We start from the raw sequence: 17151 nt of genomic DNA, 5'->3' as shown, positions 1-17151 counted from the left end.
CCTCCAGGATAGCACACCAGGTCATAGGTTCCCACAGCACCTTCTACTTTGCTTTCCAAACAGTCTTCATATAATCATTTACTTGTGTGATAACTGTCTTCCGCACAGGCTACCACCTAGCTCAGTGTCCAGACTAGTGGGCACACATTAAGACTGTTGAATAAATCCAAAGGAAGTGGAATGTATACACCTGTGGCAGGGTGAACACTGGAATGGACGCTTTCTGGTAGTTGGTTCCATGTTCTTTCTGGAACATTCCGTATATTCCCTGGAATTTCACAGGAGTCTCTTCATTGATGTAGCCCCAATTTGTCTGTTTTTCAGGTCACAATTTGTAGAGTGACCTGAACGAATGAATAGCTCTTGCATTTTATAATCAAAATTCATTTCTGGAGCACTGTAAGAGGTCATTCAATCAAGGTTTCGTTTTGAATAAATAAATCTGGTACGTGCTTTTGAAGATAAAACCTAACCAAACCAGGGCCTCCCTGGTGGCGCAGCATTGAGCGCTGGGCTGCGAAGCTGCCTGCAGCCTCTGCAGCACCGGTTAAATCCCCAGCCACCAGCAAGGGTCCCACATGGCACACAGACCTCTCCTGCCTCCCACTGCTCCCCTCAGCAGTGTACTTCGTCAATCTGCCTGCTCTGCTCCCCGCTCTGGCTCTGGTGAATTCTCTCACCCTCCTGCCTTCTGACTGTACCCAGTGCTTGTATAAATAAATAAATCTTTAAAAAACAAACACCTAACCAAACCAAACCCAAACAAATCCCAAACTGTTCACTGCAAAATGCCCCTTGCCCTTGGAGAGTTCTGTGCTTTTCTCAGATTCTTTATCCTTAGCTTATTACTAACATCCATCTTGCAGTCATCTCCAGGCAAACAACACCCCCCCGTCCCCCAAAAGCCCTAATCCTGTCTGAACTTGGTCTAACACTCCTGGGCCTTTCTCCTGGGCCTTTCATCCAGGGCTAATGCCCTCCGGTACTGCTTGCTTTTCCCCGGATGAATCCCCCTGAGTAAGTCTTTGCTGGACCCTTCTCTTATACTCCTCTTAGCCTTTTTAACTTTTCACCTCCAGCCTCCCACCTCTTACCTATTAGCATTTGTTCAGCCCCGAGTGGTCCACAAAGTGCATTTTCTCATTTCTTCCTGTTTACCACCCAACCTGTTTTCAAAAGAGAATCAGAAGCTCCAGACACCAGAGCCTATCTTTCTTCGCTCCCCCGGCTGCCATGTTTTGCTCTGAGTCTTAGCTCAGCCCCTCCATTCCAGTTTCGAGATGGCCAGTCAGTTTCACTGACTCTCCCTGGTCTCCCTGTGTCTCCCTCTTTCCCTCCCTGAATGACCTCAGTCTTGTGCTATTCAGTTCTTTACCTTTATCTCTGATCGCCCTGAGTGACTCCCTGGCTCCTCTTGAGCCTGAGGCTTGTTGAGTCCCGGCCTGCAACCTCCCGCTGGGCCGGGCAGGGCCTGGTGAAACCCTGCAAGAAACTGCCTTATTCCCATCTTGGGTTCTGAATGTGTGTGCATGTGCTTGGGTGTGCTCATTCATGCTGTGTAGATACCGACACATGTGTGCACGTGCACATACACACCTGTGGGCTCTGTGTGCTCACGTGTATACACACAAATCTGTGGATGTGTGTACACATTGCAGGTGCATGTGCACAAAGCCATGTGTGTTCACACTTAAGTGTACACACTCATGCATGTGCTCACACGCATGCAGAACAGTCACGTGTCTATATTCTTATTCTCATGCAAGCACACACGTGTGCATGTCTGTGCACACACACATGCACACTCTTTCTCTCTCACACTGCCCTCTGCAGGCTGGCCTCCTGTTTGCCCCTTTGCTCCTCAGGGTCTGATCCGCTGACCTGCTTGCCCACAGGCCCCGGACCCTTCTGTTTGTTTTGGCAACAAGGTCTTCCTGACTCCCCCACCCTGATCTGGGAGGGCCAAGACTGGAGTTCCCAGAGGTCAGTGTCCACACCTTCGAGATGGCCATCTTTACAGTGAAATGCTAGGAGCCCTGGGGCGGGTGGGTGGAGGAGAGAGTGTCTGGGTTGCCCGTGGTGAGCCGTAATTGTTAGTTAGGGCCTGTTTGAGCTGGAACAAAAGCTGGTGAGGAGGGCTCCTGCCCAAACTGCCCAACTTTGGATAAACAGCCACCACCTCAGGCCTCCGCTGCCCCCAGCACAGTAGTGAAGGTGACCCCACGTCATGAGAGCCCCACTGGGCATTTCTCCCTGGAATGGCCAGGTCAGCAGAACATGGGTAGAGGTCTGTGGGTGGGGCTCTCCTGTGCTTGCCCGGTGGCCTGCACTGGCCTGCCCTTCTGGGAGTTTCCCTTTATTTCCATGCCATGCCTTTGCCCCAGATGGTCCTTCTGAACCCATCCTCCAAGACTCACTGAGATCAGAGCAACCTCATCTCCTTTCCTGCTTGGCCTCCAGGAAGCCTCTGTGGAAAAGCTAAGGAAAAGCTACTCCCCATCATCCATTGTTTTCTTCCCCTTCCTCCTGGTTTGCCTGCGTGGGAAGGAACTCTTCACCCTGTGAGCCCAGGAGGTGCCTCCTACTTCCCTCCAGGTTGCTCCTCACTGTTCTTCTAACAGTGTGGTTATTTGTTACAGTTGATGAACCCATGTTGGAACATTATTATTAACCAACACCCCCAGCTGGCATTTGGGTTCCTGCCAGGTTGTCCTGCAGCCATCACGGAGAATGGCTTTACCACCCTCAACAAATGTGCTCTACCAGTTCATCTGCCTCCTTCCGACAACCTCCGATCTTTTTACTGTCTGCAGTTTTGCCTTTGCTGGAAGGTTCTACCTGGAATCACACTGTATAGTCTTTTTGGACTACCTTCTTTGACTTAGAAATATGCACTTAAGTTTCCTCCACGGCCGTCCCTGAACCGGTGGCCTATCTCTTATTGCTGCATAACATCCATTGTCTGGGTGGACACAGCCTGTGTGGCCATACCTGCTAATGGACATTAGTTAGGGTTGCTTCCAAGTTGGGCAATTAGGAATCAAGCCGTTGTAACGTTTGTGTCCATAAGTTTCTATTGGTTTGGGTAAATACCTAGCCAAAAGCTACTTTTAAAAATAGAGCTTTAGACCCTTTTTACCCATGAAGTATCAGAAGAAAAGTATTCTCCCCTTTCTTCTAGATACGTCTCCAAGACAAAGGAGGACATGGAATGTAAGCTTTGGGTAGATTGAGTGCACTGATGCCCCGGACAGAGATGAACTTCACTCAACTTTCCATTTACTAGTCATGGTGCCTTTAGGCAGTTAGATTGGACCATGGAATGTTTTAGAAAGCTTGACGACAAGGTAATCTGTGGTCAACCACCCTATAAACCAGGTTTTCTTGGAACATTTTTTCCCTGGGCGTTGGGGGTAGGTTACTATGGGTTGCAGGTAGTGGGAGGAGAGTAACTTTGAACTGATTTCATTTTGCCTAATAATTATGTTTTTATATTTCCTCCCCGAGCTTTATAACATTTTCTTGATTTTAAAAGTGGGTTTTTTTTCCCCCCTTGTGCGTGTTCTCTCTTTTTAAAAGTCTTCCATTTATATCCTTCTCAGCATTGTGGTTGTTCTCTAAGCTTTTGTGACCCCAGAAATATCCAGCTTAGTTTTCTTATTCTTGGAGATCATTTCCCTTCCCTCACCTCCGTAAGCTGTTTTTCTCCATGGTGTTTGTTCTCAACCCAATTTTTCCTCTGCCGCCTTCATGCGGCGTCCATTCTTCCCAGGGAGAGAGGTTTAATTTTGCTGGTAACAGACTGTGGTCTTCCTTTACATTTAAATAGTACTGCTGCTTTATAATCACTTTTTATAGAATCACAGTTTGCGCTGTTGCTGGCACACTATTTGCGTGTGCTTGTGTGGGGTTGGGATTACCATATACGCTAGAATATAGGGTTTGGCTGATGCGTCCTAATTATCTTCAGAAAAAATGGAGTGCCTTCCAGAGCCCTCGCACAGTCTCCTATTACGGGGGTGTATTTTATTTTCAATAGCAAAGTACAAATTGCAGAAGACCTGGTCACCTTGACTTGAATCACTGAAGAAAGGGAGGCAGAGGCATTTTATGCGCCTTCATAATAACTTCAGGGGATGTGGACCATTGCGAGGGCTGTGAGGTCATCTGCAAACAAGACACAGAGTGATTCATTTATAGAGATTTTAATAACTTATTACATTTTTATTTTATATAGTTTAAATGGCAGGGGATAAGCTCCCCAGCAAGTGCCTCATACACAGATTAAGAAAGTGCTTTATCTCAAACACCCAGTCAACTTGGAGCACGTTAATCTGGAAACACCCAATTGTCAGTCCTGCCTGTGACAAGTTTGGATAAAATTATCTCGTGAAACAAAAATATTTCTAAAATTAATTATATCACTATTCTAGTGTGTACTCTTATGTATGATGGTGTAGCTTGCTAGGTAAATAGTGTAAATGATTATTAGATAATTCCATTGCATTCCTACAATGTATATATTTGTGTTTTCCAAAACTGGCTTTCTGAGGGGCAGGATCTTCCTGTTGGAACAATGGAGGCGTCACCTTGCATTTGGATATAAGTGATACCTGTTCAAGGCTGACGTGGCTCTTCCATACTCTGTATTGTTCCTTTTGAACCGAAGTGAAACATACAAATCTTTCTCCCATTGGTGGGTGCATTTTCGGGAACATCTGAGTTCCCAAAAACCCTGCCACACACTTCAGGCACATCTCCTTCTTATCTTAGTGTCCTCCCAGAGGCTGCCAGCCCCCTTCTAGGTTTAAGATACATCGGACACCTTTTGAGCTCATCTTTCTGTCTGCACTTAATCCCTTGACTCTTCCCATCTCAAAATGCCATCTGTCCTTCATGGTTCCCGTGACAACAGTGTCTCTGTGCTGAGTGTTCATGTGCCCCTTCAGCATATCATCCTGGGGTTTTTCTCCCCCTCATTTTGTACCCTCTTTGTAGAAAATCTCATGTTCTTGCAGGACTTAGCTTCCACCTGTGCTGAGGTTGCAATAGATAATCCGTAGGCTCTGCCAAGTTGACCCAGACAGTGGGGTATGTGATTGTTGTTTTAAATGTGAATTTGTTGCTAACATTTAAAAATTGGGATGAAATCCAGAATTCCAGCTTCTCTTGAAGAACAGGCTCAGCTGGCAGCACTAGGACGGAGACGTGAGCAGCAGTCCCCGAGAAGTGGAACCCCACCCTCCCATTACCACAGTCTTGAAACTGTTTCCTTTGTCTCCCAGCTCTGACGTAGTGTCATCAATTGCCATTTTTGTTTATCATGATTGTACTATTCTCCTCCATACAATAGAGATGAGAGGGGAAAAATATTTCTTTTGCCCATGTGTCTGTTCAAGAGTGGAAAATAAGAGCTAGACCAAGAATCCTGTGAGTTTTAAACAATGAAGAGAACATTGATGTGTGTGGAAGAGAAGAATATTTTAACATATTTAATATTCAAAGTGGGTTTGCATAAACAAGCCGCAACCTCAGATGCCAGAGCTTACTCAACCTAGATGGTTTGGATGACCAAGTATATACTTTTGTCCACATTTTTTCCCCCCTCTGAAGCCCCAAATGATGTCTTTGGTGATGTACATTCATTGTTTCTAATGAGTACCCAGAATGTGCAAAGGCACTGGGGTACAGTGGTAAGCAAGGCAGACCTGTTTCCTGGCCTCCAGGAGCTTACAGACTGCCACCACCTCCTCCGCCCACTGCAGCTTCAGTGATCAGAGCCACCCATTATCCGATTAGCAATCTTTATTCCATATGCCCACTCAGTTGCCTTTGGTTATGTAGCATGAACACACACTCAGACATAATACCAGGGATTAGGACCCTCTGGGGTCTATTTTTCTGCTCACCAGACTATCTTCTTGCTAAATAGATTAATTTATCATCACTTGCTAATCGGTGGATGGCAGTTGGAATCTGTCCCCTGTTCTGACTGCCCTTGCTGACCCACACACAGGCATGTGGGTGGCCACATTTGTGTTCCCAACCTCTCTGGCCACGCCGGTCTTCAGAGATCTGTTGTGTTGTCTCTCAGTCCCGATTCCACGAACATCCAAGTTTTAGCTTTGTTCTCACTTCTCCTGGAAACTTCTCATGATTGGTTCACGCCCCATCTCCTCTGAAATCCTTTGGCTTTTTTTAGACTGCAGCAATTAATTATATCATGTTTTATAAATATTTACTTATTGATTGCATGAGTTTTGGCAGAGAGCTTTATGGGGTGGTTTAAGTTGGCTCTAAAATAGTTCCTCTTCTGAAGCAAAATGTTACTTTACCATTTCAAATGACTATCTGAAATGTATGGTTTTGTTTATTTCAGGGACTTGAAGATAGAAAATTTGCTTCTAGATGAAGACAATAATATCAAGCTGATTGGTATGAGTCACTTTTTTTTTTTAAACCAAGATTTCTTTTAAGTATTACTGATTAAGTTATTTATTTCTGGGTTATTGGGTTTGGGACTTGTTCATGGTCTGTTTCAAATCCCCACAGGTATTTCTGGATCATTTCCTTTTACCTCCAATATTTAATAATGGTTTTGAACATGAAACTGCATTTTAGTAATAATTTAAACATAATTAGGAAAATGAAAATACCCTAAAGTGTCCATAAAAGGAATTTCACAATCACAAATAAATATTTATTGGCTATGTGTTCTTTGGATTGCTCAAACTTCAGCTTCTCCCTAAATTCAGATGAAGCTAATTTTTTAGGAGTTATTTTTATTTGAATTAACCATGATACTTCTTAAAAACTGTGGAAAATAGTTTGGTTTAGAGATGCTGTCTTTTGCTTAGCTGTGTTTTCTTCTAGTCTTTTTTTGCTAGTGCTTGTTTTCTTTAAAATATTTTATTTATTTCCTTACATCATTGTTAATTTTTAAACAGTATTTAACTTCTCCCCTCAGGTGTAGTACCCATAGTTCTCCCACCACCACAGCCCCCATGATCTATCCACACAGTCCCTTGTGCTCTTCCCTCCCTTGTTTTGGACCCTCTCCCTGCCTCTCCCCTGCTGGATGCCTCAAATCTATGGTCAGCTTGCAAGTTTTGTCTTCTATCTCATCCTACTTTTCAGTGAATGTTGGGGCATCAAAAAAGGAGAAATACAATTCACCTTCTTATTTATCATATAATCTTTATCCAAGTCCCATCAGATAGTGGTGCTTGTACAGAGAGAAATCCCCACAGAGGGGAACTGAGAAGTCTGCTCCAAGGCAAAGGACATTTCAGGATACAGTAAGTCACCACTGGTTCATAATTCAGGATCCACAGACAGTTTTGCTCCCTGGCACATTCCCTAGGAGGACCATTATTTGCCTGTGAGGTTGCTCTAGGCACTATCCCAGGGCATCACTTGTACAGCCAGGTGCATGCGGCATCATCTTCTGTTCTCTTTTCCTACCTCAAACACAAGTAATTTCTTTTCTTACAATGGTTAGAAAAAGACTTCTTAGGAGAAAAGAGGAGGATCTGACTTTTCTACTCAAAGAGGAAATTTCATTTGGCAAGTGTTGAAATCCATGTCAAGCCTCTGAAACATATCACCCAGAGGACCAGTTGGAACCGAGTCCACACCTCACCCCGTAACAGGCACATGGCTGCAGGTGCTTTAGCCTGATTAAGCCTCCCTGACAGACTTGATGAATATGCCCATTATTAGAAGATTAACCATGAAAGGAAACCAACTCTCCCTACCCGCTCAAGATTTTTAAAGAATGTCTTCTTAGAAGAATCTTGGACCATTTGAGATGTTTTCTCTTTATCTGATTGTTTCATGATTGCATTTCAATTGTCCTGAGGGCCAAATAAGGAAGCCTTCATGGAGGCAGATGTTGACGTGCCTGCTGGATCGCTTTTTGGTCTTAATTTCCGGGGTCTGTGGTGTTAAACACAGGAGGTTCTTGGGGGACTGAGCATGGAGGAAAGATGACGCTTAGGGCCCCTGCAGGCTGACCTGTAACTTGTCTTCTGTAGCGATGACAGTGACAGGAGTGTCTCTAAGAGCTGCAGAGTTGGCTGCAGGTTGTCGTCACAGAATAATTCACTTGTGTGGTGCATGATGGGGACTGTTGTCTTCCCTCTCCTTATGACAGAGCCCTAGCTGACCTTGCATAAAACCAGAAAGACAATGTAAGTTAGATGATGTTTAAATGCACAGGCCTCTTTGTTGGTTAGAAGTTTGCTCAGAAGATTCTACATGGACTCATTTCCGTAAACAGCAGAGTGGCTGCAGACTGGCCATGGGGTAAAATTCTGTAGAAGAAACCCTTAAAATGAGATGAAGGATGATGTACCCGAATCGGAGTCCCTGGCCCCCCAGGGGGTGAGTGCAGTTGTTGTTCCCTGGGTCTCTGGAACCATTTTCTTCAAATGTTTCAGGGTCATCACCTCTGGTGTGGCAACTTCTGAACCAGCACCCAAGCAGACATTTCAGCTCATCAGGGCAAAACAGACCATTGCAGAAACCAAATTTCCCAAAACGGCTGGAAAGAAAGCTCTAGTGATTGGGTTTCCCGTCATTAGAATTTTCCATGTGGTTCTCCATTCCCTATGACCAACCAGCCAAAGGGCCCGGCACCCAGTCATCAGAGACACTGGGCCGAGGACCCCTGGGGATGGTGTTTTATTAGCAGAATCCGCATGTCCTCATTATTTTCATGCAAGTTAGGCTGGAGGTGGGGAAGAGAAGGTGCTGGAAGGAAGGAGGGCCTGCATTGGGTGGGTTTTCTTGTCCCAGGTTGGTTGGGCAGTTTGAATCAAATGTCTCTTCAACTTGTCTTTTTGCAACTAGAAAGCCCTGGAGCTTTTTCTCCCAAGGAGTCACCTACTTGTTTTCCAGCGGTGATGAGAGCTATTAGCATTTCCTCTTAGCAGTTTCTCTTTCCTAAAATCATTTGATTCAAATAAATTTGCTTAAGGCCTGGAAGCCATGTTTCAAATGAACTAGAATTAACCAGGAATGAGACTTTACTTAAGCAGGTCTTTTTTCCTCTTTAAAAAAATAAAGCCGTCTGATGTTACAGTTCAGAATCATCTTACAAGAGAAGAGTCTCAACTCAGAATAGCCCTGTGCTCGGATTTCCCAAAGCAGCCTGCACTGGGGCGTTTTCTGAGATTCATTCGGTAGCTCTCAGAAAATTGAGTGATAATTGGCTTCAGTCTAATTGAGGCAGACCTGTGTGACATGACTGGGAGGCGAACTTCTCTCTAGTTTCACAATTCTAATTATAGGCATATGTGTAAAATTTTAATAATAATAATTTTGCATGGGAGCCAGACTGATGATTTCTCTACAATATATTTTAAATTAAACCCTCTTGGCTAGGTCAACACCAGGCATTTAAAATGCAGATTTTATCTCTTCCCCAAATCTTCTGCTGGTTTATCTTCTTAAAACTGTGTTTAAGACCAGCAAGTCTCTGTGTTCCCAGGCTTGCATGGGACCCAGGGCTGGTGACCTGGTTTACCTCTTCCCCCTCCTGCCCATCAGGATCTTGTAGGGATCCAGCCCTGGAATTCAGGAATCAAACAGGGGACCTGTTTGTTCTGTGCTGGAGCCTCCCCTGAGATGGGGAGTGGAGTCTTTCCCTCTAATCTCAGAGATCTAGAGCTACATTTTCTGGGAATCCAAGGAAGCTTGAGTCCCTCATAGTGTTATAGGACAGCCCCAATATTGAACGGGTTCCTGGCTGTGGGTCCTCACCTGCGCGCTTTAAAGGGACTTATGAATACTCTACTACAGACACACACAAAAAAGGTTAATAAAAGGTTTATTTACAAGGGAAAAGGAAATAAGGAAAATGTACAACTCAGGGAGAAAATAGGGAAATAAATTCTTTAATGCGTCCTACCCGATCCGCCGACCTGGAAACCCAAAGTCACTCTCAGAGCTGGCCGGACGCTGTGAGCTGGTGGAGAGCCAAAATGGGGGACCCCTCAAAGCCCACATGTCTGCCTTTATACCAACCTGGCTGCTTAACCCCACCCTCAGGTCCCAGCCACCTTCCCTTGGGTGGTGATGGGATTTGGAGTTCCCAGTGTCTTTGGCTTTGGCCTGGGGTGGGGGTGGAGTCCACAAAGCCTGTATGGAATTAGCTTTAGGACAGCCTTTTCCCCCTAACAATAGGACTTATTTATAAAACTTTCCTTCAAATGTTACCCCAAATAATAGCATATTTATCCATGCTGCGCCTTCCATCTGACCATAGTAGGTCTGTTTATGCATTTGTTTCATTAACAATCATTTTGGTTAATTTCCAAGTCCACAGCATATAAACAACCACCTAGTTTAAAGCGAGATGATTTTCTTCTAAAATATTCACCCCTCCCCCCTCCATCTGCAGGGAGTCTGAGACCAGGGTCTTCTCACCCTGAGGTCAGAATCTAGCTCAGATTCTTGCTCTTCCTAGGCAGTTATGTGGGGCCACCTGGTGCTGGCTGGGACAATGGGGGGTGTGGGGTGTGGAAGGAAAATGAGTTCAAGTAAGGGTGGGGGTTGAAGAGAAAAGGGGCCAAGGAAGAGAGGAGAAAGGTTAGGACAAAAAAAAGATTTTTAAGAAGTGAGCTTGCAGCCTCCCCCTGGTGGGTGTGCCATTCCCTGGGGTGGCGTCTGCTTCCTCATCCCCAGGCTCAGATTCTGGGGGACCTAGGAGTCTCTGGAGCTATGCTTGGATGGGGTTCTATTTGGAAACACTCTTCCATCATCCAGCTTCACCCAACGACAGTGACAGTCAGAGAATTTTTACAGGTGCAGCTAAAGTGGGGCCATGGCTGTGAAATAACGTCCTGGACTCATAACAGCCCTCACCTGGCCCATCTTTCTCCTTTCCTGAGCTCCCTTATCCATAAAAATCATGCACTTTGCAGGTGGAAACATGTTAGAGTCAAGGAGAAAAGCCAGTAATGAAATTCGATAGGAATCCTGCCAAGGATTCTGTGCAAGAGAGACGAGGAGAGGAGCCAGTTTCTGACGGCAGCCCTTTCTCACCAGCCCTGTGGGCTGAGCGTCTTCTGTTTGGGGATGGGACCCATAATATTTACATTGAAGTTCAAAGGAGGACCCAGGATCTTAGTTCTGAGATCAACAAAGATTGAGGGGAGATATCAGATGAGGACATAACACTAACAGCTCTCTAATTACCTGTCAGTTACGGTATCCTTAAGATCAAAAGTAAACAGGGCACCAAAGGCATAATGGACCCCGCCTGGCTTTCCACGCTGTGGGCTTTTCTCTCCTCTCCCCGTTGCCTTAATCATCCGAGAACAAAGCACAGTTCTGAGGTCACTGAGTCTAGTCCTCAGTGCGATCTTTCTGGCGTGATTTTTCCAGCCAGCACTCAGCGTTGTCTGATTGGTGAGGTGCGTTTTCATGCTCCTCGTCAAGTCACTATAGGTTACTACATGCACTAGGAGAATTTTTAAGAGACTTGCATGAAATGAAAAAGTCAACGGTGGGAAGGGGTGCTAGCTGGGGTGAGGCCCACACCAGCCAGAGAAAAGGGATCGCCCTGGCATCTGGCCTCGGGCAGCCTGGCCGCTGGCTCCAAGACCCTCTGCTCCTTCCCGCTTGGTGCCTCAGTCCTAGAAAGCAAAGCCTCTCTTTTTCCTGGATGACTCTTCCAAGGTTTGATGAAAATGTTTTGGGTCAGCCTACTTTTAGCTCCGGCTGCATTTTACAGGGAGGTCAGATCTCAAATGTTTCCAGTTAAGCCAGGCAGCGACCGCCCGACATTCCTTTGTCGTGAGACCCGGGTCCAAGGTTATGGTTCGCAGCTGTTGGTTTTCCACTTGGATGCTAAATGAGGTGCTAGCTTGAGAAAATGTTTCTTTTCCTGCTTTAAAAAAATTCCTCCTCCTTCGTATCCAGAGTTTTCTAATTCAGAGCCGGTTTATCTTCCCTTCTTTGCAGACTTTGGTTTGAGTAACTGCGCGGGGATCCTGGGCCACTCCGACCCGTTCAGCACGCAGTGTGGGAGCCCTGCCTACGCTGCACCCGAACTCCTGGCCAGGAAGAAGTATGGCCCCAAAATCGATGTCTGGTCCATGTAAGTCCTCATGTGTATAAGATAGAGCCCTCCCTCTGTTTCCCTTTTTGACGTCCTGTGAAATGAAGTTTCAGTGTCTGAGGAGAATGTGTTACATGACAGGCTCAGGGGCCTCCACACTGGGGTTCCCAGGTCAGTTCTCCACTCTCTCCTTCTGGTCTTTTCCCCATTAACCTCCAAGAGACCTTAACCGCAGCCCATTTCAGTGCTGCACTCGGGCAGCTCGTGATCTGGTTTCCTGAGTCACCCACCTCTTTTCCTCGCCTGAAGCCCTCACATGGCCTTGCAGCAGCACCAGAGTAAACACAGTCTGGGTGCTGGACGCTTGCTCTGGGCGGGACTGGCCGCTGCCCACTTCCCCGGCCTCCACCTTCTGTCCCGCCCTCTGCGGCGGTTCTTCAGACTCAGTGGATGCTGCTTCATCGTCCCCATCTCCGGGCTGTGTGCTTCCTGTATCCTTTCCTGGAATGTCACTTCGCAGTCTTGCCAGTGACCTGCCCATCGCCACGTGCAGGCATCTGTCACTGTCACCACTGCGGAAGCCCTGTTTGCGTCACCAGCCCACAGGGTCCCAGGCCTCTGCTGCCTCACTGTTGTCATTTCCTCTCCAGCACCCAGCATGGTCTGTCATTTTCTTGTTACTCTGTTTGTTGTCTGTCTCCCCATTGGAAAGGGGGCTGCGGAGGCGGGGAAGGGGCACTGGCCCACATCACCATTTCATTTCCAGTGCCAGGCATGGCACGCTTAAAGCATATTTGCAGACGAAAGGAATGATAGGTCCTATGGGGCCGTGGCCGGTGAATCCAGGTCTCTCGAGGTCTCCATGGTGCGTGAGCCCCTCCTCGCCATCCGTGAGTGGGACAGGGGACCCTGCAGAGTCACAGCTCCTGGGTCGAGAAACGGGCCCTGGGAGCACAGACTTCGGGATCCCGATTGAGATGCAGAAAGGAGAGATGTGGGGGGCTCATCTGAACCAAGGGCATGTGATCCAAGTCACCTCCAGAGTTGTTCACCGTCTCTCCACCTGGCCTGTGTTAGCTGCAAGGCCTGTTGTACTATCATGCCATTCAGTTTGTGTGGTAACCCCATGAAGCCGTTATTCTTGACTATCACTACTTCACCAAAGAAGAAACTGCTCATGAGAAATGAATAAAATGTCCCAAAGTCACAGAACCACTATGTAGAGCTGGGATTGAACCAGGCAGCCTCCCAGGGTCTTGCGATAAAATACCCTTACTTTTTTTTTTTTTTTCGCAGCTGTATGCATACAGTTTTATTTATTTATTTATTTATTTTATTTGAAGAATGTTCTTTCTTTTGTGTTATTTAGTTTTTATGACTTAGCTACAGCACTGTATGTGAAGGTTTGCAGCACCGTCTATGATTCAGGGGAATGAATAGGGTCAGTGTCCATCACCACACCAGAAATCCCCATACTTGAGCACGTACTTGAACACTTGGCTTTGCCGGAAGCCATTCTTCCTCTCCTCCATGCACCCTTTAGCTGACTCCACACCGTTTCCCGCCTCTGGGATGCCAGTGGGCGCCTGCCCTTGCCGGCACTACTCCCTTCAGCCAGGGACATCTTGCCTCAATGTACCCTTTCCCTCTGCTTGAATTGGATACATTTCCCCTGGGCAGCTCTCCTGCTTCCTGTGTCACCCCAGTCCCTGCTCTCTGCTTCCCTGACCCTCACCCCTGGGGTCATGGCACACCGCCTGCACCCCTGGACTGCACCCCTGGACTGCAGACTGAGCAGGGACCACCGGGCCAGAGCTTCTTCCACACCTGGCAGGGGGCCCACGGGAGGGAGGTGTGAGGAGTCGGGGGAGAAAGGGAGAATGAAGAGGGAGAGATTTCATCCAGGTGAGCAGAAGCTAGGGGGCTAAGGGCTGAAGTAGGCAGAGGAAGCACACCAAGGGGGGGGGCTGTGCAAGCCTCAGCGGGGGGTGGGGGTACGTGGGATTTAGGACATTCTGGGTAAAGGGTCCAGAGACCTCAGAGACACACTCTCCCTGGAACCTGCTGGGCTCGCTCAGCCAGAGGGCGAAACAAGTTAGGCAGGAATCTGCTTCCACTGCTGAGTGCTGGGGGCTAATTATCCTCTCTGATCCCCAGGCCAGTCTGTGAGTCTCTTCCCCCTTACAGGTAGGAAGGCTCAGTGGTTAGTGTGGCACAGAGGCTCTAAGGGGTGGCGTGGGGGTGCATGCAGGGTGGCCCAGGATGCCTTTTCTTCAAGGTACCCCGATGGCTTGACCAGCACCACTCATCTGGCTGATCCAGAGTCTTCAACATCCTTCTGCACACAACCCTCCAGGCAGGGAACGTGGGATGAGACCTGTCCTGGCCCTTCATGTTTTCTCAAAAGTGCTTGGGCACGACATCCTCCCTCAATACAGGCTTATTGAATGGATGAATTTGACTTTCTTCCCTTAGCACTCAGGAAAGTCATCTACGCTAAGTGGGAGGCTGTGAAAGGGGCAGTTTGTTTACCAGGAATAAAGGAAAGGATGGAGAAGAATGGGGACCCCAAAAATTGAGCTTCAGGGTGTCATGTGGCTGTAACAGTTGGCTCCTGAGGTCCTGCTCTCAAGGGCCCTGCACCAGATGGTATTGTTGCCTGTCGTCATGGTGACAAGGCTCGGCCTGCAGTAGGAGACCCCTTTCAGTGCATGAGTGGTAAAGCAGACGTCTCCCCAATGTGTGGAGGGACTGGTAGGAGGAGGGGTGCTCATGGGCTGTGGCAGCTGTGGGAGAGGGCCCAGGCCTCCACCCCACATGGTCTCCCTGTTCCCGCTGCCAACTGCGGTGGGCCCACACCACTTACCACGTGACACACGGGCAGCCCCGGCCGTGGCAGGCAGCCCCGTCAAAGGACATTTCTAAGCTCAGATTTTGTTCCCAACCCTCTACCAAGTCCTGTGGCCTGGGGGAGGGTCCAGATGTGAGAGGCCTCGTGAGCACAGTAAAGGGACCTGGTCCATCGCATCTGCCCTCTCCCTACCCATTGACCAGACTCAGCGGCTCCCCCAGGAAGTACTGTGGCACCGCGGGGGTGGCACAGAGGGGCAGGTCGGCGTGTCCGACAGCAGCTAATGTGGGTTAGAGCCAAGATTTGACCTCTAGTCTGTCTCTTAATCCTCACTCTCTACAGCTGTTGTTGTGCTTTTTCTGTAGGGTTTACATTCTGTTGGGACAGTCAATGTATTAAAAAGCCATAAACAAAGTATGGTAACTGCTTTGAAGGAAGGAAGTGGGGTGCAGGGAATGAGGATGGGGGTGGCCTCTTAGGGAACTGACCTCAAAATCAAATCCTGAGGCAGATTCAACTGTGGGAAGAGGACGGCTGCAGGCAGAGGAAATAGTGTATGAAGGCTGGGAGTGGGGGCGTGGGAAGGGTTGCATTTTACCCTAAGGGTAGTGGGGAGCCATTACTTGTAAGCAGGGGGGGTAATAAAATGTTAGGATTGAATTGTGCCCCCAAAAGTTGGAGTTCTAAACTCCAAGCATCTCTGAAAGCGACATCATTTGAAGAGTAGGAATTTGCAGGGGCAACCCAGTTAAATTGAGGGCATAAAATCCAACATGGCTGAAGTTCTTATGAAAGGGGGACTTTGGACACAGAGAGACACGGAGATCGCCATTGACTACAAAGATGTCTACCAGCCAAGGAGTGCCGCCAACGGCCACCAGCCCCCAGAGGCTGGAGAGCAGTGCAGGCCAGGGTCTCCCCACCAGCCTCAGAAACGACGCTCTGTGTCTTGGGCCTTGAGCCTCCAGACCTGTGAGATGATACGTTTCTGTTGTTTAAGCTCTGCCCTCCAGGGAAGGTCCAAAGTAACTGGATGAGGACAAAGTCACCGCTGGAAATCCCAGGACCCACTCTCCTTCCCGGGAAGCACAAGCCGTTTCCTTTATTGAAGACACATGGACCAGATCAAGTGAATTCTTGGTCACCTGTCACCCAGCAGAGAGCAAGACACCGTCAGCGATCCCACAGAGATCACCGATGATCAGATCCTAAAATCGAGTTCTCTAGTGGCTCTGTCACCTAAATGTGGGGCATTATCAACTGTGTGAAAACCAGAAACAGAAAAGTACAAAATACGTAGTTTTGTGCCCACTGTGGTGAAGAATGTCCCGGGGTGGGAGACCACGGGCCCGCACCTGAGTGCCTTGTGGCGATGTCTCTGTCACTTCTGCTCGTGTCCCTTTGGGCAAAGCAGGTCTCCTGGTCAAACCCATTTGAGAGATCAACTCCACCCCTTAATGGGGGCAGGAGGGATAAGGAATTTGTGGCTTTTTCTTTTCAATCTAGGCACTTATCTAAGATGATGTACTGGCTGTGTTCCCTGAACATGTATATGGTGAAACCCTAACACTCAATGCAGTGGCATCTGGAGGTGGGACTTTGAGGGGTCTTCAGTGTGGAGTGTCATGATGGGATTCGTGTCCTCAGAAGAGACTTGCTTGCTTATGCACAAGTGGGGACAGGGTAACTAGGTGACCTTCTGCGACAGAGGACGAGCCTTCATGGGACCTGCCATGCTGGAGTGCAGATCTCAGACTTGCGGCCTCCAGAACTGGGAGCAAATAACTGTCCATTGGTTAGGCCGCCCTGTGTTGACTAAGACGACATGTACCTCCCTGCCAGTCTCACCAATTACAGCAACGACAGAACCTCTGGTCACAGTGCGGAGACCAGAGGAGACTGTACAACTGGCTGAATTGAAGAAAACTTCAGAGGAGGATTTGATCTGCTCCTGATCGAGGAGGGGAATTTGCCAGTTGGCATAGAAGAGATAGCCTTTCCAGACAAAGGGAACAGCATATGCAAGCACAAGGATTACTGATGACTGTTGCTCTTCATCTTGGAGAAACCTCACACTTCAAGCCTTGTTTAAGAATGACTTTTTCACTGCTTGGGGTGCTGTTTGAGATCCTAGTAAGCTCTCTGTTTTGGTATCCGTGATCACTGGCAGAATTGGAAATAGAAAGCCCAAAGAGAATTTAATTTAAAAGGCAGTTTAAAAAGACAATTTTCC

General features: G+C 47.7%; 1 protein-coding gene across 1 annotated transcript in view; it reads left to right on the top strand.

The window, feature by feature from the left end:
* The window catches only part of HUNK (hormonally up-regulated Neu-associated kinase), a 99228-nt gene that overhangs the window by 43370 nt on the left and 38707 nt on the right, over nucleotides 1-17151 (top strand). The window contains exons 3-4 of the mRNA XM_037525035.2: nucleotides 6380-6435; nucleotides 11971-12106. Of these exons, the coding sequence (XP_037380932.1) occupies nucleotides 6380-6435; nucleotides 11971-12106 (192 nt within the window). The remainder of the gene's footprint in view (nucleotides 1-6379; nucleotides 6436-11970; nucleotides 12107-17151) is intronic.

This window comes from Talpa occidentalis, unplaced genomic scaffold (genome assembly GCF_014898055.3).
Source record: "Talpa occidentalis isolate TD23 unplaced genomic scaffold, MPIMG_talOcc4v2.1 talOcc4.4, whole genome shotgun sequence".
In the NCBI taxonomy this organism is placed as follows: Eukaryota; Metazoa; Chordata; class Mammalia; order Eulipotyphla; family Talpidae; genus Talpa; species Talpa occidentalis.
Note: the sequence above shows the minus strand (reverse complement) of the source record. Positions and strands in the feature narration are given on the sequence as shown.